Source organism: Martes martes (assembly GCF_963455335.1).
Source record: "Martes martes genome assembly, chromosome: 5".
NCBI classification, from domain to species: Eukaryota; Metazoa; Chordata; class Mammalia; order Carnivora; family Mustelidae; genus Martes; species Martes martes.
Window position 1 is genome coordinate 90,375,419 of NC_137892.1, and position 24,079 is coordinate 90,399,497.

Here is a 24,079-nt window from a genome sequence, read left to right on the forward strand (position 1 = left end):
TCACCACCACCATCCCACATGGAATTAAAAAAGGCATAAAGGCAAACTAGTGAAAGGTACTTTTTTAAGTATTAATCAAAATTCAGAAGGAGTAAGAGGCCAAAACTAGCTTTCAAGTAGTGTTTAGATTAGCAGTTTATCTACCACCTTTTTTTGGGGAGGGGGACAGGCTATATTTCTGAATTGCTTAAGTAGAAATCTGTGGCAAGATATTATTCTCAGGTGTCTTCACTATGTGCTGTCTAGAGTGTTACATGGATGAAAGTGTAGGGTTGATTGTCCCCCTTTGGTGCTATACAGCAAAGTTGCTTAATGAATACTTATCAGCTTAACCTATCTGCAGTGGAAAGTAAGTAGCTACTTATCTTAAGGTCATTGCTTTGTCCTCTGCATGATTATCTTGCTTTAAGGCTTTCCTTCAGGCATTTTAGGTTTACTGAGTGAATTTGTCCCAACATCCTCGTTATCCTCAACCTTCCATCCTTTGGGGTTTGGTGTCTGTTTGCTTCTTGAGCTAAGTGTGCTTCACCCCTGCTGTCCTTGGAGCCCCTTCTCATTCCATTCCCTATTGATTGCCTCTTTGCTAGTCCCATCTCCTAGGAAACTACTCTGTAAATCAGGGCATGTCAGCTTTTAAAAACTGAACCCTTTTGAGAAATAATTCCTTTGGTCCCTAAAGATTCCAGGATCCCATAGGGTAGAGAAATGTGTTCTCTTGAGAACTGTTAATCTGAAAACAAGCATAAGATAGTAAAGTCGGTATTAAAATATATGTTGTCTTTTTTCCCCATCTTCTGTATTTTCATATTGTGCATGTGCATAAATTGATAGCCCCTGTGTAGAGACAGGTAGGTGGCAGCTACAATAGAGTCCATGTTTGAAGTTAAAATGACTTGCCTAATGTTTCCAGTCTCTCCCACAGTAAACTCCTCTTCTCCTCCTTGACCTGTGGAATTTGACATAACTGCATATAAAATTATCAGAAAGGTTCTTTGGAAATTCCTTTTTAGGAGCCTAGCAAGATAAATTATTGGAAGAATAGCAGTTTGTTACAGTTGGTTGCATAAAAATAGGATCCAATGAACTCACTGACTGTAAAGAGCATTTTTCTTTTTTTGTAATAGAAGATACCAGTTTGTTTCATTTGGGAATTCTTTTTCCATCTAGTTCAGAAACTGGAACATGGCCACAGGTAGAATAATATGTAGAATTTTGGATTTCAAGACACCTTGTCCTGATTTAGAAAAGTTCTTTTTGTAGTTACACTGACCATTAAAATGAAAAGCATTTTAGAGAGTGGTATGCCTGACTTAATGTGTGTTTGTGTGTGCATGAGCAAGGGATTGTTTTGAAGCAGCTTTGCTTTGTGGTCATTTTGATTGTGCTTGTAAGTGAAGTGAATGTGCTCTTCTTAAGTTGGCTTGATTCTCTGGTTTGGCTAGAATACTTGTTCCCCTACTCGGGTGGCAGCAGAGCATACCACTAATATTGCAGAAAAACAAATTTGTGAAATTAATATTACTATAAATGATAAATATGATATGGTATGATATAATATATTGGCTCCGCTTATACAGAAGCTATTAGATTTGAGACTGTTAATTTCCTATATATGTGTGTTTATAGATTTGAGTCTGTTCACATCGCCACTCATTCTCCTTACAAAACAGAATCTGGTTTGGTTTTTTTTTTTTAGCATAAAATTAACAATTGTTAGAACATTTCTCAGAAAAAACCTTTGGCTTTTCTAGTAAGCTATCAGGTTAAAAAGCGAAGAGATTTTAAAAGGAGTATCATGTTATGAGTCTTTTCCATAGATTTTTTTTTTTTAGTAACAGCTTTATAGATACACCATTTTATATACTGTAAAATTATTCATTTTTTTAAATATTTTTTTATTTTTTATAAACATATAATGTATTATTAGCCCCGGGGTACAGGTCTGTGAATCACCAGGTTTACACACTTCACAGCACTCACCATAGCACATACCCTCCCCAATGTCCATAATCCCACCACCCCATTTTTATTTAAAGATTTTATTTATTTAGAGGGGGGAAGGTTAGAGGGAGAAGCAGACTCCCTGCTGAGCAAGAAGCCCAGTGTGGGCCTTGATCCCCAGACTCCAGGATCATGACCTGAGCTATGAAGGCAGAGACTTAACCAACTTAGCCACCCAGGAGCCCCTCTTTATTTTTCAAGTAAGCTCTATGCCCAACATGGAGCCCAGACTCAGAACTCTTGAGATCAAGAATCACATGCTCCTCCAACTGAGCCTAGCCAGGCACCCCCAATTATGCCCCCCTTCACTTGGGGGCAGGTTTGGGTGTTGCTGCTGCTGCTGTTTTGAAGAATTTATTTAAGTAATTTCTACACCCAACATGGGACTTGAACCCACAACCCCAAGATTAAGAGTTGCATGCTCTCCTGAGCCAGCCAGTTACCCTCTTAATTGCCCCCTTTTTAAAGGACACAGTATACTGGTTTTTTGAGAGTTCTGCAACAATCACCACTATAATTTTAGAACATTTTTATTAACCCAGAAAGACGCTTCCCCCCTTCCCTCCCCCATACGCATTACTAGTCACTCCCCATTCTACCTTGGCAGTCACTCTGCTTTTTCTGCCTCTAGGTTGCCTGTTCTGCACATTTCATATAAATGAAACTATAAAATGTGTGGGTTTTGTGACTGCATTTACTTGGTATAGGGTAAAATATCCATACTCCGTTCCTTTTTATTGCTGAATAATGAATTCCATTATATGAATATACCACATTTTGTTACACGTTCCTTAGTTGAACATAGGGTTTTTTTTCCTTTTTGACTGCTGTTACTAATGCCTCGTGAACATGAGTTTTGTGTGTACATATCTTTTCATTTCTCTTGAGCATATACCTAGAATGGTATGCTATGGATGGATTGGCTGGATCATGTGTTAACTGTTGAACCTTAGATGAATAGCAAATCCTTTCTCCCTTTCTGTAAGTTGTCTTTTTACTTTCTTGATGATGTCCTTTGAAGCACAAAAGTTTGTGTTTTTTTTTAAGGATTTATTTATTCATTTGACAGACAGATCACAAGTAGGCAGAGAGGCAGACAGAGCGAGAGAGGAGGAAGCAGGCTCCCTGCCGAGCAGAGAGCCCGATGTGGGGCTCTATCCCAAGACCCTGGGATCATGACCTGAGCCGAAGGCAGAGGCTTTAACCCACTGAGCCACCCAGGCGCCCCGAAGCACAAAAGTTTTTAATTTTGATGAACTCCATGTGATCTAGATAATCTGTTATTTTAAAGATTTTATTTATTGTTATAGAGCGTACACAAGCAGGGGGAGCAGCAGGCAGAGGCAGAAGCAGGCCCCAGCGCACACGCACACACACACACATACACGCACACACACAAATACACACACACACACCCCTCCCAAGCAAGGCCAAGCAAGGAGCCTGATGTGGGACTCCATTGCAGGTCCCCAGGATCACAACCTGAGCCGAAGGCAGTTAGTTAACTCAGTCACCCAGGCATCCCGATAATCTAATATTTTAAATAGTAACTTTTCCATCCTATTTGGGTATTGAGAGTTGATTATTTTGGCATTTCCTAAACTTAAGAAGAGAGATGAGAGTAGCATCTTGAGGAATACAACTTATAGGAACCGTTTTTGAGAAGGGGCCACCTAGAGTGAACTCTCCCTCCCTTGATTTTAATACGAATCCAGGTTGAGAACTGCTACGTCAAGGAGACAAATGTGTGCTTTAAATTTTTTTTATCATAAATGAACTTTTTTTTTCAACTTTTGTATTGTGGCAGAGTACACAGTGTAAAATTTAACCATCTTAGCCATTTTAAGCATACCATTTAGTAGTGTCAAAAATACATTCACAGTTATGCAGCCAGTCTACAGAATTCTTTATCTTGTAAAACTGAAACCACACTAAACAACAGACACCCTATTTCCCCTTCCCCCCAGCAACCACTGTTCTTTCTGTCTTTGTGAATTTAACTATTCTAGATACCTCATATAAGTGGAATTATATTGTATGGTTTTTGTATCTGGCTTATTACCCTTAGCGTAAATGGTTCAAGGCTAATAAATATTGTAGCATGTGTCAGAATTTCCTTTACGACTGAATGATATTCTGGGTGCTTGGATGGCTCAGTGGGTTAAGCCTCTGCCTTCAGCTCAGGTCATGATCTCAGGGTCCTGGGATCCAGGCTCGCATGGGGCTCTCTGCTCAGTGGGGAGCCTGCTCGCCCCCGCCCCCTGCTCTGCCTGCCTCTCTGCCTACCTCTCTGCCTACTTGTGATCTCTCTATGTCAAATAAATAAATAAAATCTTAAAAAAAAAAAAAAGACTGAATAATATTCCACTCTTACCTCTGTGGCACTTTTTGTGTTACTTTTCGTGCAAAAGATGGATAGATGGACATGAGTTCTGTCTTTTGGCTGTTGTGAACGTTGCTGCTATAAGCATTAGTGCACAAGTATCTGTTTGGTTCCCACCTTTCACTCTTTGGAAGATAGACCCATAAGTGGAATTGCTAGATCATATGGTGATTCTATGTTTAATTATGTGAACAACTGCCATGCTGTTATCCATAATGGCTGTATGATTTAACATTACTACCAGCAAGGCATTGGGTTCTATCTCCACATCTTTGCCAACATGTTTTGTTTTTTGATAGTAACTATTTTAGTGGCTGTGAAGTGGTTTTGTGTTTTGATTTGCATTACCCTAATGATTAGTGATGAGCTGATGTAGTTTTGTGTGTGCTTCAGATAGAACTAAAAATACTGAATGAGATGTTGTTAATAAGTATCTTCAGATAATGTAGTTAAAAAGATGATGTTGGCATCATAGATAGAGGTTGGTGGCTGCTCAAAAGAGCCTTCCCCATATTGGCAAGGCCTTGGTAGTAGTGCCCTCCATGGTTCAGAATTTGGTCCTCGTTTTTTAGTTCTGGAAGCTGGAATTTGTTTGAGCACCCAGAATTAACCAGGTCCTCAGTGTATGCTGTGGTGTATAAATCCTCAAAATCAACAGTGATGAATACGTAAAGTACATTTAGGGATACACCTAGAGTGACTGTGCGCTTTCCTAACTGGGATATTTGTGTGAATTCCAAGACTCTCATTTCCCATTATCACATTACTTAGGGTGCTAAATTAATGATTATAAATTTTCATGGTGAGCCTGGAATTTAAAGGGGGAAGGGGCAGACAGGATGATATTCAATTGTTATTTCATGTAGACTTTGTAAAGACTTGTTGCATCATCCTGTGACGGAATCTCCCACTGAAAGAACCATCAGATTCTAGGCCTTTGCCGTGGACTGTCAAATTGCAGCCTGTTGTCAACTTCCTTACGAAAACTTCTCTTTGCCCTTGAAGAATGAGGAGTTCCTGAGCATCCCTTAAAGTGCTGCCTTTTCTTTACATAGCTAAGATTTATTCATATAATTGAGTACTGGAGTGCCGGGGTGGCTCAGTTGGTTAAGTGTCTGACATGGGCTCAAGTCATGATCTCAGGGTCCTGGGATTGAATCCGACATCAGGTTCCCCACTCACTGGGGCATCTGTTTATCTTTCTCCCCCTGCTTGTGCTCTCTCTCTCAAATAAATAAATAAAACCTTTAAATTAAAAAATAATTGGGGCACCTGAGTGGCTCAGTGGGTTAAGCCTCTGCCTTCGGCTCAGGTCATGACCTCAGGGTCCTAGGATCCAGCCCCACATCGGGCTCTCTGCTCACCAGGGAGCCTGCTTCCCTCCCTCTCTCTGCCTGCCTGCTTGCAGTCTCTTTCTCTGTCAGATAAAATCTTAAAAAAACAAAAACAAAAATAAGAAATAAAAAAAGAAAAACCAGGGGCACCTGGGTGGCTCAGTGGGTTAGGCCTCTACCTTCGGCTCAGGTCATGATCTCAGGGTCCTGGGATCGAGCCCTACATTGGGCTCTCTGCTCAGTGGGGAGCCTGCTTCCTCCTCTCTGTCTCTGCCCGCCTCTCACATACTTGTGATCTCTATCTGTCAAATAAATAAAATCTTTTAAAAAATAAAAAAAAAAAGAAATTAAAAAATAAAAACAAATAGAGTACCTACCATATTCAGAACACTCTTCCTAACCCAGCATACTTTGATCACACTGTAGTTCTGCCTTCCTGGTCACCTAGGGAGTGACTGGTTTCTATTTTAGGGGACTATCATTAGCTCACTGTACTAATGATAAGCATGAATTTATTAAACTCCTCACTCTTCATTTACATGGTACTTGAACCTCTGATGTTTTTCTTTCTCCCACAGCAATGGCACAAGCATGATATCATTGATCATTCCTCCCAAAGACCAGATTTCACGAGTGGCAAAAATGTTAGCAGATGAGTTTGGAACTGCATCTAACATTAAGTCACGAGTAAACCGCCTTTCAGTCCTGGGAGCCATTACATCTGTACAACAAAGACTCAAACTTTATAACAAAGGTAATCTAGAGCTTGATCATTTTCCTACTCTACTTTGTCTTGGTTATATTTTCCATTTTGATCCCCTGATGCTCTTGGTCACTAATGGTTTTTTTTCAGATATCTATCTGCAGTGTCCCTTTGGTTGGAATTTAAACCCTTTTTTTTTTTTTAAATAACGTTCTTTAAAGTAGTAGTTACTTAAAGACATAAATCCTCCCTTTTAAAACATCTCAGTAATTTTTGAAATTATGGAGAGAACTCTCCAGGAGAGATTTACAAATATTTCTGCTTTATTTAAATTAAGATTTAAAGGAACCAGGGACATGAGGCACCTGGCTGGCTCAGCTGGTAGAGCATGTCACTGTTGATCTCCAGGTTGTACGTTTGAGCCCCATGCTGTGTATAGGGATTACTGAAAAATAAAATCTTTAAAAAAGAATTCAAAATAAGGGAGCAGGGACAGTAGACTGTTGGAAAATTTTCTATTAATTGAGGAAAATTAGCTGTGGATTTAAGTAGAGAAATTGTGTTTTTTGCAGTACCTCCAAATGGCCTGGTTGTTTACTGTGGTACAATTGTAACAGAAGAAGGAAAGGAAAAGAAAGTTAACATTGACTTTGAACCTTTCAAACCAATTAATACGTCATTGTATTTGTGTGACAACAAATTCCATACAGAGGTAAGAAGTTCAAGCACAGAATATTGTCATCATTCCAGAAAGAAACCGCATACCCATTAGCAGTTATTACTGATCCTTGCCTCATTCCCACCCGCCAAGATCTCTCTGCTCTGGGCCATGACTGATCTTTACTATCTCTCTAGATTTGCTTATGTTGGGCATTTCATATAGTGGGTAGCTTTTTGCGACTAGTTTCTTTAAGTACGTCAGTACTTTATCCCTTTTTATCACCAAATAATACTTGGCCCCATTTTATTTTTCTGTTCATGAGTTGATGGGCATTTTTGTTTGGCTATTAGGAATAATGCTGCTCTGAACATACATGTATGGATTTTTGGATGACAAAATGTTTTCATGGCGGGGAGGCGGCTATATGCTTAGGAATGGAATTTCTGGGTAATATGGTAACTGTTTAACCTTTTGAAGAATTGCCAGACTGTTTTCTGAGTCATTGTATCATTAAGCTGGCTGTTTCAAAAAAATAAAAAGACTTTACATTTATCATGACACAGTGACATAATCATTCAGCATATTTGAGGAAAGTGCTAAACTGAGTTTAGAGAACTAGTTAGAGGTGAAGATGTAATTGCCTAACCTGATCTCTGTCTCTTCCTATATACCCATGCTACTTGGGTATTCTAGCACCCTTAGTTTTCAGCTCACAAATTACAAATCTTGAGGCCTGTAAGAGCTTTTTTCACCCCCATGAAACTTTTGAGTGACAGAGCTGCCATAAGATAAAATTTAAGGGTGGAAAGGAAGCCTCATTAGAGTGACCTAAATCAGTCAACAGTAGAACAATCAGGAATTCACAGCTGGCTCCTAGTTCAGTCTTTTGCTTTTCATCGACCTAGGGAAAAACCTCTACAGTGAAATTAGAACTGACATTTGTCAACACAGTTTACAGTGGATGATTTTTGCTAACTTGACAGGAAGTCCAATTCCAGTTGGATCTTGGTTTGTTGTATTGATGGTTGAGACTTTCTCTTGGCTGTCTTGCCCACCTCCTCTGGCAAAGGCTTCATTGGGAAGGTCTTACCCAGTCCCACTTATGTGTATCTAGTAAAATCTCTAGATTCTGAGTCTTGTTAATTTAAATAGTACCTGCTACTCGTGTTATCGAGCTTTAAACTTACTTATTAAGCTAGCTTCATTGGTATTTCTAAACCTTAACTCTTCAAGGTACTGTTTAATCTTGCTAGCTTTGTTTATTTTGGCTTTTAATCGATATGTTGATAACTAGATATGAATGTGACATATTGCACCACACAATTTATGTCCTGTTTAATCAGGATAATTACATATTCTTACAAAGGATAAGTATTCCCTGATGAGCAGAATTACTGAAGACCTAAAATCAATCAAGCTACTTAACAGATTGTGATATAATGTGCATAACATTCATGTCTTAATGCTAATTATCAGACATGGTATGATTAAAGATTGATCCTTAATGATTAATCTGCTTTCTGGTCAATTCTTAAAAGAAATTTTCTTCCCTAGTTAAAATGGAATGGGTATTTCTTAGCTCCAGAAAAGCCTGGCCCCTAGCAATTAGTCATTTAGCAGGTGCACAGACTCCCATCATGAAAACTTGCCCATCTATATGGGTTCCCAGGACTGTTTAAATATTTGCTCTTTCAGGAGGCAGAACTACAGGGATGTAATTACATGCTAACCCAGAAGGAGGGGTTTCCCCCACAAAGACCAAATCATTTAGCTGTATAAATACCTTTAAAATAAGATTTTTATATCCTGATATCATTAAGGATGCTCAAGACATAGGAATTAAGTGAAACATCTCAAAATTAGATCTTTTTATAGACTTTTTTCCTGGTATTTTTTTACTCCTGGAGCCCTACTCTATAGAGTTGATTTATAGGATACTTTGCTATAATGAATACTGCCTGTTGATGCTGGGGTTGTACAGAAAGTAGCTTTTGGAGGTTGGTTTTTTTGGTTGTTGTTGCTTTGGTTTTTTGAGGTTAGACTTTTAATTTGAATGTGATGTTCCATGGATTGCCATCACTCTAAATCAAATCAAGGACTAGAATGAATCTGAACCCTAGATCTCTTTTGTTTTTTTTCCTGCATCTGGTTCAAAATTGTACATATGGGTTAGTTATAACTGAAGTCTAACTTATTCCATAAAATGGCTTTTCTAAGTATTCATACCATCTTGGATGGGGTGAAAGTGCTTGCATATGTCCTTTTAGACTTTGTCTTGACCCTAGAAAAGCTTTGGGATTTATTGTATGGTACTTATGTTTGCTTTCCAGGCTCTTACAGCACTACTTTCAGATGACAGCAAGTTTGGCTTCATTGTAATAGATGGTAGTGGTGCACTTTTTGGCACACTCCAAGGAAACACAAGAGAAGTCCTGCACAAATTCACTGTGGATCTCCCAAAGAAACATGGTAACACAGGAAGAGAACATGAGCCCACTTTCTTTGTGTCTAGCAATAAGGAAACAAATACTACAGTTGACCCTTTAAAAGTGTGGAGGTTAAGGGCACCGACCCAGCTGCACATAACTTTTATTGAATATCTGCATATTTAACTTTTGACTCCCCCAAAACTTACCTACTAATAACCTTCCTGGGAAGCCTTAGCATTAACGTAAACAGTCGATTAACATGTTAGTATGTTATATTGTATTTTGTACTGTATTCTTAAAGTTAGAGAAAATGTTATTAAAATCATATGGAAGAGAAAATACATAATACAGAACTATTTGGTATTTATCCAAAAAAATTCGTGTATAAGTGGACCCACACAATTCAAACCTTTATTATTTAAGGGTCAACTGTGGGGGGCTGGTGACTGGCTCATTTGATGGAGCATGCAACTCTTGATCCCTGGGTTATAAGTTCAAGGCCCACCTTTGGGAGTAGAGATTGCTTTAAAAAATAAAACCTTTTTCTTTTTCCTTTTTGCTTTAAAGAGGGGTCAACTGTATAATGGAGGGGAATAAATCCAGAGGATGGGAGAAGCATCATGAAATGACTCATGACTCCTTGGTGCCTGTGGCTTCTCTTTTGATAAAATAATTAGTAGTTACTCTCTAAAAATGTCAGTTTATGCCAAACATTTAGTCAAGGAAGTAGTGATTTTTGTTTGTCCTTTTGTTGGGTAATGACATGATTATTTAGTTTTTAATTAGCAAATTATTTTGTACTTTTTTAATGATGCTCCCCCCCCCTTTTTATGTCAAAGGTAGAGGAGGTCAATCAGCCTTGCGTTTTGCTCGTTTAAGAATGGAAAAGCGACATAACTATGTTCGGAAAGTAGCTGAGACTGCTGTACAGCTGTTTATTTCTGGGGACAAAGTGAATGTGGCTGGTCTTGTTTTAGCTGGATCAGCTGACTTTAAAACTGAACTAAGTCAATCTGATATGTTTGATCAGGTAAGTGAGAAGTTGATGCTCTGTCAGTTACGTTGTTGGGTGGGAATAAGTGTGTCCACTGAGTACTGGGATGTGCACATCTGTTTTGGTTTTCAAGTGATATGTTTCATGTTTAAAAACCTAGCTCTAAAGTTTGGGGCGCCTGGGTGGCTCAGTGGGTTGAGCCTCTGCATTCGGCTCAGGTCATGATCTCAGGATCCTGGGATCGAGCCCTGCATTGGGCTCTCTGCTCGGTGGGGAGCCTGCTTCCCCCCTCTCTGCCTGCCTCTCTGCCTACTTGTGATCTCTCTCTCTCTCTCTCTCTGCCAAATAAATAAAGTCTTTAAAAAAACAAAAACAAAAAAACCTAGCCCTAAAAAACAAACAGAAAACAACCTACCTCAGAACAGGCAGAATTCCAGGTGTTTAAAAAACATTCCCCCAGGGGTGCCTGGGTGGCTCAGTGGGTTAAGTGTCTGCCTTCAACTCAGTTCATGATCCTGGAGTTCTTTTTTTTTTTTTTTTAAAGAAAGAAAGAAAGATTCCCCCATACTCTCCTGGGTCTTTTCTATCTTTCAAAACCAACCATTTTTATTTCTGTTTTTTAAAGGATCTTATTTATTTATTTGAGAGCGAGCACAAGAGCAGGGTGAGGTTCAGAGGGAGAAGCAGACTCCCCACTGAGCAGGGAGCCTGATGCAAGGCTTAGTTCCGGGACCCCAGGATCATGTCCTGAGCTGAAGGCAGACTCTTAACCAACCGAGATGTGCCCCAAACCAACCATTTTTATATAGAATCATTCTGGTCCTCTGCCAGCTCCTAGTTCAGTGGATTGCCATAACTGGCTTCCAAATGGAGTGTGATGTCAAAGAAACTAAGGGATAAAAGTTTTTCTGCTCTTTTTCTGATTTATGCCTGGAGGTAAATAAAGCAGTGAAACTCAGCAATGTGACAGAGCTGATTAGCCTGAAGCATTTAATCCAGAAAGATCTTTTGGTTTATAACTTGGCCCTGACATAACACTATACCCAAGGTGCTTTACTGGAGGGGGAGTAGCATTACGGTAGAAGTCTCAACCGAGGAAGTGGTATTGTACTCTACAAATTTAATATGGCAGGGACTAACAGTCCCCCATGCCCTTAACAAGAAACTTAGTCTTATTGGTGATTAATGAGTTGGCCTCTGTAAGGTCTAATTGAATGGTGATATAATTAGCTGGGGAAGTTAACCCTGACAGTGTTGCTCTCTGAGACCTGCTCATGAATAAATTGGGTTCTTTCCCTGTGTTCTTCCCCTTAGACTTCAGTGTTCATAATGCTGAGCTTTGCATGCCATTAAGAAGTAGTGGTCTCAGTAAAGGTGTTTTCAAGTACTAACGATTTTTTTTAAATGTGTGTGTGTATGTCAGAGGTTGCAATCAAAAGTTTTAAAATTAGTTGATATTTCCTATGGTGGCGAAAATGGATTCAACCAAGCTATTGAGTTATCTACTGAAGTCCTCTCCAACGTGAAATTCATTCAAGAGAAGAAATTAATAGGTATCAGTGAAATGCAATTTATTTACTTACTCTCTGAAATGTTTTTGTGTATCTGTTTGTATGTACATGATATATGTATGTAACAACATGCTGAGAAGGTAAAAGAGGAAGATTTAGCAGTTGTATTAAAAAACTTCCTCAGTGTAATCATTAATCTTCCTTTAGTTGTGAATTCTAATAAATGTGCTTATATGTCTGTTTTTACCCTTTGGCAATAGGAGCCAAACTTCAGTCTTATTTTGCATATTTTCCTTTGTAATAGAGTGATGAATAGAGAGACCAAATAGAGATTAATCTGGCCATTATTTGGCTTTGTTTCTGATTTAACGGAGCACACATACTTTTCCAAATGGCTGTGTATTTGGCCCAGCCCTTAACCTCTTGAGTGGAATTCTGGAGCCTCAACTAGAGTGGTAATCGTTTTTCACTGACTTTTGGCGCTTAACTCATTTTTTAGTTGATTTTTTTTTTCTCTCGGATTTTGAGCCAGAAAATCTGTATCTACAAAGGAAACTTTAATATATGTACTTACTGACCTGTTCCTAATCACAGGACGATACTTTGATGAAATCAGCCAGGACACGGGCAAGTACTGTTTTGGAGTTGAAGATACACTAAAGGCTTTAGAAATGGGAGCTGTAGAGATTCTAATAGTCTATGAAAATCTGGATATAATGAGATACGTTCTTCATTGCCAAGGCACAGAAGGTATGAGAATTAGAAAATAAAGTAAGATTGCTTTTTGTTAGTGAGCTCTTTGTTTTGGAACTTGAGGTGGAGATTTGGGGGAGGTGGCTTCAGTCTTCATAAATTGTTTTGCTTTAACTGATAAATGTCTGCTTAAGACTGTTAAATTTCCTGAGGAAAAGAACTGTATCTTGAATGTCTTTGGTGTTTATGTATGGTAAGAGCATTGTACCTGGTAGACACACAGTGCATGCAGACTAATACGAAAAGAAGGTTGATAGGAGTTCAGAAACCCTTTTATCTAGCCTCACTTACCTCATGAGACTTACATCTGTTAGTATATGAAAACCAGGTTAACACATTTTTTCCTAATACTGCAGAGGAGAAAATTCTCTATCTAACTCCAGAACAAGAGAAGGATAAATCTCATTTCACAGACAAAGAGGTATGTGGTTGTTTTCCTAGTTTGCTGGTACATGCAAGGAAACATAAATCCATGTTAGAGCACTGGCAACATAGAGTATCCACCTTGGGAAACCAAATTCCATGCTGTTGGCACTTGGGGGTTGGGGAGGGCAGGAGGTAATCACCTCTTATCTGCTACATACCAGTCTGACTCCAAGGAAGGAGGCCATGGCATGGTTATGGTGGTTCATTATTTTTAAAGTAGTTAAGCATTCTCATTCTTGAAAGAGTAGAGAAGATTTGACCGACTGGTGCCTCTTTTGCACTGTGAATCTGTATTGCTTTCTTCACTTACTTGATCAGCTCTTACAGTGAAATACCTTCTGCAGGTTTAGTCTAAATGCATCACGGTAGTAAAGTGTCTCCTGCCTGGCACAGATCCCTTAAGGATAGTAACTTCCTCAAATTGGGAGTTAAAGGACTTTGTTTTTTGACAAGGCTACTCCTAAACCAATTCTGGTGCATCTCTTCTGGGTTGTTAAATGAGTGCTGCCTGGAGACACTTTACAACAGCCTGACTTCAGAAACAACAACAGGAACCACCAGAAGTGTGTGTTGACATTTCATCACTGAAACAGAGCCTGAGGAGGGATGTTATTTAAAATAGAACTTCTGTGCTATTAGAATTATGTCAGTAGAAACCACAATTCATAGAGAGTTGTATACCCACTTAATGAGAGGAAGAATGATAATAATGATGGATGGGGAGGATAGGGCCACTAAGTCTTGGTATAGTCTGATCCATTTTTTTGGTATCTCATGGTCACCCTTATAGACAGGACAAGAACATGAGCTGATTGAGAGCATGCCCCTGCTGGAATGGTTTGCTAACAACTATAAAAAATTTGGAGCTACGTTGGAAATTGTCACAGATAAGTCACAAGAAGGATCCCAGTTTGTGAAAGGATTTGGTGGAATTGGAGGTGAGTAGCAAGTAAGGAAAATAAACTTAAGGCCAGGGTCTCAAGCCAAAGCTTTCCTGGCTATCACAAAGTCAAGTTACTTCAGGCAGAGAGGCTTATCATCGACCATGGCAGGGATTGGGCAACACATGGTTGCACGTTCCTTGGTTGGGACCCTTTTTAAAAGATTGAGAGAGAGGAGAGTACATGCACATGGTAAGAAGGGACGGGGGAAATGGAGAGACAAACCCAAGCAGACTCTGTGCTGAGCACGAGCCTGACATAGGGCTTGATCCACCACCTGGACATCACAACCTGACCCGAGCCTAAACCAAGAGTTAAACACCCAACCGATGGTGCCACCACCCAGGCACCCCATGGTTAGGACCATTTTTTTATTATCATCTGTTTTCTGTAATTCTACAAATTCCTTTTTTTTTTTTTTTTTTAAGATTTTATTTATTTGAGAGGGAGAGAAAGAGAGGGAGCACAAGAGGGGGGTAAAGTCAGAGGGAGAAGCAGACTCCTGGGACTCCAGGGTCATGACCAGAGCCAAAGGCTGTCACTTAACCAACTGAGCCACCTAGGTGCCCCTACAAATTCCTTATTGAAGTAAACCTTCACCATCCCGTAAACATAGGTGATTTACTCTTCAATTTGCTTCCCCAGGTATCTTGCGGTACCGAGTAGATTTCCAGGGAATGGAATACCAAGGAGGAGATGATGAATTTTTTGACCTTGATGACTACTAGGTAGTCGACATGGGTCCGGCAAAACGTGCCTCACCCTCCAGCATCCAACCCAAGGAGCATACCCGTGGTGGAATCCAAACAGATCCCTGCCTTACAATTGGAACATTTCCAGAACTTAATCCATGAGCATTGGATATTGAAAAGAAAACCGAAACAAAACCAGACCCAACCCTACACTTTGGTTTGTCATGGTGTCAGCGCAGCAGCCTACAACTAAGTTCCTAAAATGCCACTTTGGACTAATTTAAAAAAGAATCCCAGTTTTTACTTTTACTCGATGGTGAAATTGGTTGCTCTTGTATTTTATGAAAAAAAAAATGATTTTTTTAACCTTCATACATAGAATCAAAAATACTTTAACTGCTGTAAACCTTCAAAAGTTAATAGAAATGAGATCATACTGGTTTGTTTCTTATTTTGATTGGAGAAAAATTAAATTGCTGCATTTCGCAGTGACCCATTTACATGGCATTCTCAGCTTAGACTGCATAAGAAGAAATACACGCGGTGAAATGTTGGAACCATACTCTCTTGGTCTCTGTTTAATGTTGAAAGGGTGAGCTAATAGGAGGCAATTTGAACTTCAATCCCTCACACTACTCTTCCCCTCCAGACTGTCAGTTTCAAGGATGCAAACTACATTGCAAAGTCAAACTGACATATATGAAGCATTTGGGCCAAGTGCACTGTTTCCTTCCACCTGTTTTGCAGGCGCATTTGTGCCTGGGGTTTGGGAACCCTTAGCATCAGTTGCATTGACAAGGGTTCCCATAATAGCCTACTAGAAACCAGTTTCGGATGGATATGATGGGGCTTCTGTGCTATTGCTGGGATTGGGAGAAATAAAACATGCAATTTAAGTGGACGCAAAGAAATTTAAAGAATATTTTATTTTGCTTGGGTCTGTCCTTGGTAAAAGGGAGGTGGTCGTGTTTTCCTTGTGTTGGATGGCATGAGATTATGTGAATGTTTTGATTTTTTAAAAATGAACTGCAAGGTTTTTCACAGGAACGACTGACAAGACATGTATGACTGTGCATGTAATTATAAACCCCTGACCTCCTGGTGGGGTTGGAGCATCTGTTTCAAATATGGGACTTAACAGGCACCTCTCATAAGAGAAATTATGGGAGGCGGTGGGGAGGGCAGGGGTGGGACGGGATGGGACACAGCTTCTGGCACCAAGGACTTAACTATGGTGGATCCAAAAGTGGGCCTGAAAACCTGAAGCTTATGCTTCACAGCTGGGCTCTAAGTGGGACTTGACCCCAGCTGACATGCAAGGTCATGGCGTGCCCAAGGTGGTGACAGTGAATAAAGTGTATAGGATGTGCCCAGTGGTAGCAATGAAAAAAAGTATACCAAATGGACTTTGAAGGACCAAAGGTTTTAAAAGTCAATTGGTATCATTCCCACACTGATAGGGTAGTGGGGTGCATTTGGTTTTCAAATTGGGTACTTTTAACACTTTAGTGCCTGACTGCTGTTCTTCACTGACTTGACTCAGTCACTCGTAGCTTTATTGGTCTGAACCAGCTCCTTGTTCCCAGGTTGCAGACCTGCCTATCGTTCCAATAATCCTGTTTCACTTGAATGAAGGGAGTATGTCTTAACTGTAAATCTTCTGGTTCTCACACTGTACTCTGAGGTCCAAATGACTGTCTTTCAATGTATTACCTGATGTCTCAACCCCCAGTGAGAAGAGTCAATTCTTTGGTATTCACCAACGTGGGAGGCTTCACCGGAACAGGCTTTTGCTTTGGGCTCTGCTGTTTGTTTGCAGAACACCCAAGAGCGGCAAACATGCTCTCTTCACAGCAGTACCTTAGGGTTTTGCCATTGTAAATGGGTCTAATGTGATATGACAAGACCAGAGAAATTGGATGTAAATTTACATTTTTGAATATGCTTGTTGTTTCACATGATACATTTAGGGTATGCAGCTCCTTTTGTAGTTTTTATTTTTACTATTTAAGTTTGGAAATGATGCCAAATTTTTGTATTTCTTTAATCAATGTGTTCTCTTTGGTGATATATATTGCATTATATATTGATGTGTGTATCAATATATACTGATATGTATTACACTTACACATACAAACACGTAAATAAGAGGGGGTGAAAACCGTAGCCTTTGCATTCTCTATAGCCTCTACAGAGAGATCCTAAGCAGCAAAATCTTGGTGTTGTGATGTACAGAAATGGAGAAGAGTATTAAACCATATTTAAGAATACACTTTGTGTGCCTGAGATTCTTTAGGATTGTTCCCTGGTGAGGTCTGAGCCACAGAGATATATTATGAGTGAGCTCTCCAAGGCATAGTAATAGCTAATAACTTTTCAAGCCTTAGATTTTAGTTTTCTTTGTTACGTTTGCCTATGGAAAGGTATATACAAAAGATGCCTGGGGTCATGATCCCAAAGTTAACATCAGGAGGTGCTGGGGCAAATCTAGTTTGTAGCTTCCCTGATTCACATGTGCACCAAAGGGAAACCTGCCTCTTCTTTAAAAAGCTCTTTCAAGTATGTTATCCCATGTAACTCGAGATTTCATGGAGGTAGATGGTGTGCCCATTCTACAAGTGATGAAACAGGCCTGCAGTGGTGAAGCCAGATTTTAACCCAGGCCGAATTCCAAAGTTACTCCTTTTTCTACATCTGGTTACCTTGGGGATGGTCCAGATTTGAACAGCAGAAGCTAAGTAAGCTTCTTTGTTCTCCCAGACCTGGTATATTAGATAGGAGAGTAATAACCTCATGCAAGAGCAAGCTTTCCAGGTTGGGTCAAGAGAAGAGAATTTCATTTGCAGATTTTCATTGCTTTTCCCAAAGATGGAAGTGCTTAGGGTTCCTATTTGGTGTTTTAGGGAGCCTAGTTAAAAAACCAAGCCTAGTGATGCAGGATTTCCTTTCTCCCTATTTAAGGAAATACATTTCACAAATTTGATCAGTAGTGCTGCCAGATTTAGATGATAGCCTTGATGAAACCCAGTCACCCTCTGGTAAGGGGTAGACTTGCTTGTGCATGGTGGAGGTATATAATTTTCCTCCTAATGGCATCCCTAGGTGCTGTTTGAAGTCAAAAGTTGGAAGGCAGCACACTAGTGCTGGGTATGTGGGCTGTTGTATTTGCCTGTCTGGGCCTGTAGCGTTTGCCATCTTTTGTTCTCTGGCTCCAGTTCTCATGCTGTGACGCTCCCAGACAGGCACACTCGATTCAGGGCTGAGTGCCAAGGTGGAATTTAAGCCTCATGCCAGCTTCTCCCTTGTTGCCAATTTGAGCGAGCGCCTGCTGGGACTCCCACCCGCCAAGTCCCACCCTGGTGGGACTCTGCCTCCAGGGACATAGGAAATGACCAGCCAAAGGGTATGGAAGCACTGGATGCCAAAGTTGCTGAGGACATGGCTGAATAACAGAAACTAGAGGTACACATGGGAACAATTCACCTCCAGGGTTCTTTGATAACTCTAAACCCTGCCTGGGAATGCTGTTTCAGATATAATCTGAAATTGCTTGGCAGGCTCCTCATGGGGCTTAGTTAAAGAGTCCAGGTCAAAGATTCACCTCTTAGGACAAACACCTTTGGTTCTGGCTCTGCATGAGTTGGCCTTGTGATTTCAGCTAAGCCCCTATTCCTTAGTTTTCCCACCAGAGTATAAAAGTCTGTGATTCTAAAGAGCCTTTCCAGCCTTAATGCTATCAAGGGTAGCATCATGGTGAGCAAATCTGTCAGTGACACTTTGGCTAATTATTTTAATGTCTCTGAACAGCAATTTCCCTACCTGTAATAATGCCTATTCCATAAGGACTGTCAAGGATTAAACGCAGTAAGCATGTAAAATGCATAGTACAGTGCCTGGCATTTTGCAAGGGTTCAGATGGGAGCTGTCTCCGATGGTCCTGTACTACCAACCTTGGTCCTCTGGAAGTAGCCAGGATGAGTCTGCACTGGCAACCACGAGGTGGTGCTAGAGTTAAAGATACCGGCTGTGGAATGAATTTGTTGCTTCTAGTGGGGAGATTTCTGACCAGCATTAAGAGGTACCTGGGACAGCTTGCTTACATTAAATTTTCGAGAAGTGGACAGGGCAAACTACTAAAGGATGTAGAGATGACCAAACATCAGGGAGAACCCAGGAGTCTCAATCTGGGCTTTGAGCTACCTATTTGTAAAAGAACTACAATCACTAACATTGGTTGAACTGTTACCAGACACAAGTACTGTGTCACGAGCATCATCTCATTTAATCCTTAGAAAAACAATGAGGTGGATATTGTTTTATATCTGCCCATCCAAGTTCATAAGCTACTAAGTGACAAAATTTGGAACTCAAAGACAGGTCTATGTGGTTACAAAGCCAATGTAAATGCAGATCATTCCTCACTCAAGGAGGGAGAGAACCGTCCGCCGGTACTGCTACGAAGATATGTGGACTCACTTCACCAGCCCTTGTGCTTTCAGGGACAACCAACAGCTCAGATTCATCTGGAAGGTACCCATCTAGCAATTCTATCCCTCCCCCAACACATACAAGTTTTGACTGGTCAACCCAGCACAATCACGGTTGGTGGATAAAAGGAGCTTCCTTGGACTCTCTAAAAGATCCCTGTAATTGATTCAACATCTTCAGAGAAGAATGTACACACAAAATGGAATTTCTCAGACACTAGAGCATCTGCCCCTGCTCTTAATATGTCATCAGCAGGACAATTAAAGAAATTGGAATGTGGACTCTAGACAAAAAGTACTGTATCAATGTTAAATCTCCTGAATTTGATAACTCTACTGTGGTTATGTAAGAGAATACCCTTTTTCTTAGAAAATGCACATTGAAGTATCAAGGGTTTATAATAAGACCTATTCATTAAGAAAAATTGTGAAATTTCAGAAATATAGAAGTAAAAAAGCATTATTTAACTATCTTTAACACTTTAGAATCATCATGAACATTCATTATAAAACAGTGTGATGATGAGTGTTTAGATTCAAACTGGTTCACAAGGTATTTAAAACACAACTTTGGTTTAATTCTTCATTCAAGTTTGGTTTTCACTCAGGATTTGGGTTTGACTCAGATGTCATCATTTAGAAGTTAGTTCTGCCATAGGGTTTACAGCCCAGGAGAAATCCTTATCCAGTCTTTGCCACCTGGCCCAGGTTACAAAGAAGAGAGCAGAGGCAGGACCATGAGAGGAGCTGCTGTCACATGCCTCAGAGATAAAATCACTGTAGGGTTGGGGGCACCTGACTGGCTCAGTCAGTAGAGCATGTGACTCTTGATCTCGGGTTGAGTTCAAGCCCCACATTAGGTACAATCTCTACAGATTACTTAAAAAATATATTAAAAGAAAATCACTTTGGGGTTGGTCTGATGCTAGATGGATGAGATAAGGCCATGTAAAGTACAGGGCTTCTTGGGGGGCCCTTGACCCCTAGCTTAGTGAGCAACCCTAGGGATGATGGGAAGGAGGCAGAGCTGTACCTGGGACCCTAGAGCCCATTCTCAGGACAACAGTGTCATTAGATATCTAGTTCTTTGTCTACAGTCACACCCTTATACAGCTCTTCCGTTGCCCCATAGTTTCACTTCTTAAAGAATCAAAATTTTAGTATTTGAAGGGGACCTTGCTACTTCAATCCCCTCATTGAAAAGAGAAGAAAGCTGGGGCGCCTGAGTGGCTCAGTCGGTTAAGCGACTGCCTTTGGCTCAGGTCATAATCCCAGAGTCCTAGGATCAAGCCCTACATCGGGCTCCCTGCTCAGCGGAGAGCCTGCTTCTCCCTCTCCTTCTGCCTGCCACCCTCCCTACTTGTGCTATCTCTCTGTCAAATAAATTAAGAAGAGAGAAAGAAGAAAGCTGAACCCCAGAGACAACATAATGACCTGTCATGCTTGTGCAGCAAATGAGCAAAGCCAACATGAACACCTGATGTTATAGCTCCAAATTCTTTGCTCTTAACACATGGATGATCTTGTTATTCTTCATCAAAATTCCATTCTCCCCCTTGTCAGGGATGAGAACAGGGAAGATCAGAGAGTAAATGGCGTGACGCCAAAGACAGAGCTGGGAGGGGAAATATGGCCAACATCCAGGTGGGGTTATGAAAGCTGTTTTGAAGTCACTTCCCTGTGAGTCAGGGTTGACTTGAGTGGGTAGATTAACTTGCTTCTCCAGCCCCCAGGGTTCCAGATTAGTCCAATCTAGGTTTCCCTGTCAGACTTCCAGCTTTTCCACTCTGCTGAGATACCCTGGGCTCAGCCCCTTCTGCTCAGTTCTCCATCCCCAAACAAAGGAAACCTGGAGGGCAAGCCCATTTCCCAGGCAAGGCTGCAGATCAAGAAAGGAGGGTGGAAACCTCAGACAGAGGCTCTCCATGGAATGTCAAGGATCTTCTAAGGTAAAGGCAAAGAAGCAGGGACAATCCGCCACATGGGGGAAGGTAGGTGGGAGATCGGAGCTGGGTTTAAGAGGGAGGAATAACCAGTGTGATGTGGGGACACCTGCCCCATGTTACATGGCCATCCAGAGCCACATACATTCTCAGCCTAGGCTGTCCAAGGGATGGGATGGACCAACCATCTCATGATACAATCCCCACTGAAAGGCCTCCAGAAAAGGACTCTTATCAGTAATAGGGCAGGATGTCATCTAGGGAAGAGGAGGTAAAGTTCCTTTAGATAATGTTGCATTCCTGTACTCAGGGCTGGAGGCCCTCCCTTACACCCCTATCAAACTCTAATTCTGAAGATAGGTAGCACAGAAGGAAGGGGTTTGCCCTTTCCTTGGCAGCTGAGCAAAGGCCCTCAGAAACCCAATCTCCTCAGCTTTCTGATTCCACAGACACAGTCCACTGCCACACCATTCCTTAAATTAGATTTGGGTTAACCTGGTCTTATTCTTTCATTTAAGCATTTAGAGACCTATCTTGTGTGTTGGGCCTGTGCAAGATGCTGGGATACAGTGGTGAACAATGCAGGCACTATCCCTGCCCTTCAGGAACAGAGGCAGGTAGCAAGGAATGACAGAGTGAGGAGTGTTAGAGGAGAAGGGATGGGCAGAATGGCTCCCACTTCATCTGGGACTACCTGACCTGCCTGGTAAGCAGGGGGGCATCCTGGAGAGATAAGTAAGTTTGGAGAGGCAGAGGGGTTGGTCCTGTCTTGACCCAAAGACCAGGATGCCACTCAGATTTCAGGACACTGATTATTTTTACCCAGCTATCATTTTTTGTTATTGTTTATTTACAGCTTTATTGAGGTATAATTTTAAAACTTTATAAAGTTCACCCACTGTAAATACAGTTTAGTGATTCTTTGGAATAAATCTGTACAATTGCACAAACACAATCCAGCATCCATTGCCCCAAAAGGGTTTTGTGCCCTTCTGCAGTCAATCCTGCTCCCACTCCCAGCCCTACCCAACCACTGAACTGCTTTGTCTCCCTAGTTTGCCCTTCCTAGAAACTCTGTATTACTAGACAAGTACAACATGTGGTCTTTTACATAGTTACACTTATTTGATTTAGCTCCTTTTAAATGAACTTTTTAGAAACATCCATGTTATTACATGTTTACTCCTTTTTATTGTTGAGGAGTGTGATACATTAAGAAATACATATTTGGTCTCTTTCCCCAGGTACTGGCACATAGCTCCTAAAACCTTGAAATCTCCACAGTGATGAGTGCATTTCATATGCTAATGAGATGACTGGTGGCAGGGTCCCCCTAGATAGCTTCAGGATGGAGCCAGGTTGCCAGAAAGGCCTAATCAGGTTTTGGAATGTTCAGCCCCACTTAGAGGAAGGGAGGTCTGGAGGTTAAGTTAATCACCAATGGTCAATGATTTAATCAATAATGTCTGTGTAATGGTGCTTCCATTAAAACCCTTTCTAAAATATGGGGTTCAAAGAGCTTCCAGGTTGGTGAACACACTGAGGCTTTGGGAGGTCTCCTTGTAATTCCATGATGAATTTGAGGATCAGCTTTTTCATTTCTGCAAGAAAGAACACTGGAATTTTGACACAGATTGTACTGACTCTGTAGATTGTTTTGGGTAGTATTGCCATATTAAAGATATTAAGTCTTCCAATCCACAAATATGGTATGTCTTTCCATTTATTTAGGTCTTAATTTCCTTCAACTATGTACAAATCTTACACTTCCTTGGTTAAGTTTATTCCTGGGTATTTTATTCTTCTGAATGCTACTATAAATAGAATTGTTTTCTTGATTTCCTTTTTGGATTGTTTATTGCTGGTGTCATTCTGGTTTTCATTTGCATTTCCCTGATGACTAATGATGTTGAGCATCTTTTCATATGCTTATTAGCATTCCTACAGCTCTTTCGATAGAATGTAATCTTTCATTCTTTTTTTTCCTCTAGACTTATTCTTTTTTTTAAGATTTTATTTATTTACTTGACAGAGATGACAAGTAGGCAGAGAGGCAGGCAGAGAGAGAGGAGGAAGCAGGCTCCCCGCTGAGGAGAGAGCCCGATGTGGGGCTCCATCCCAGGACCCTAGGATCATGACCTGAGCTGAAGGCAGAGGCTCAACCCAGCGAGCCACCCAGGCGCTCCTAGACTTTTTTATTCTATTCTAATGTTTCATTTTAACTGAAACACAGTTGACACAATGGTACATTAGCTTCAGATGTACAACATAGTGATTGGACAACTCTATAATTATACTATGCTCACTACAAGCACAGCTAGCATCCTAATCTTCCATTCTTTTTCCAAAGAGAGAAGAAGGGGAGGGGCTGGAGAGAGGGTGTAAGGGAAAGAAAGAATCTTAAGCAGACCTCATGCGCAGCACAGAGCCTGATGCAGGGCTCAGTCTCACCTCCCTAAAACTATGACCTGAGCTGAAATCAAGAATTGAATGCTTAACCGACTGAGCCACACAAACTCCCCTAATCTTTCATTCTTAATCTCCAACTCTGCCATTTCCATGAGTGGAGACAGCAGGAGTCCCTTTGTTTCTCAGATACCCTTCTTCTTTCCTTCTTCCATTCTCTTTATTTTCAAAAAGTACTTAACAGGTAGAGAGGCAGCACAGGTCAGGGAGTTAAGAACACAGGGACTGGAACCAGACAACTATGTCCCACTCTGCCACTTACTTACTACATGACCTTGTACATAATTTAACTTAACCTTACTCAACTTCTCTTTCACCTCCTTCAAATTTAACATAGGGTGTTTTGTTAAATAAC

General features: G+C 40.7%; 1 protein-coding gene across 3 annotated transcripts in view; it reads left to right on the forward strand.

The window, feature by feature from the left end:
- ETF1 (eukaryotic translation termination factor 1) overlaps window positions 1-15,390 on the forward strand; it is a 29,695-nt gene extending 14,305 nt beyond the window's left edge. For all 3 annotated transcript variants that reach the window (XM_080803698.1, XM_080803700.1, XM_080803699.1), the window contains 9 exons: window positions 6,297-6,472; window positions 6,994-7,133; window positions 9,413-9,551; window positions 10,351-10,541; window positions 11,929-12,058; window positions 12,611-12,766; window positions 13,126-13,190; window positions 13,986-14,133; window positions 14,782-15,390. In XM_080803698.1, coding sequence (XP_080659824.1) covers window positions 6,297-6,472; window positions 6,994-7,133; window positions 9,413-9,551; window positions 10,351-10,541; window positions 11,929-12,058; window positions 12,611-12,766; window positions 13,126-13,190; window positions 13,986-14,133; window positions 14,782-14,864 — 1,228 coding nt within the window. In that variant the 3' untranslated portion in view covers window positions 14,865-15,390. The remainder of the gene's footprint in view (window positions 1-6,296; window positions 6,473-6,993; window positions 7,134-9,412; window positions 9,552-10,350; window positions 10,542-11,928; window positions 12,059-12,610; window positions 12,767-13,125; window positions 13,191-13,985; window positions 14,134-14,781) is intronic.
- Window positions 15,391-24,079: the final 8,689 nt, after the last annotated feature.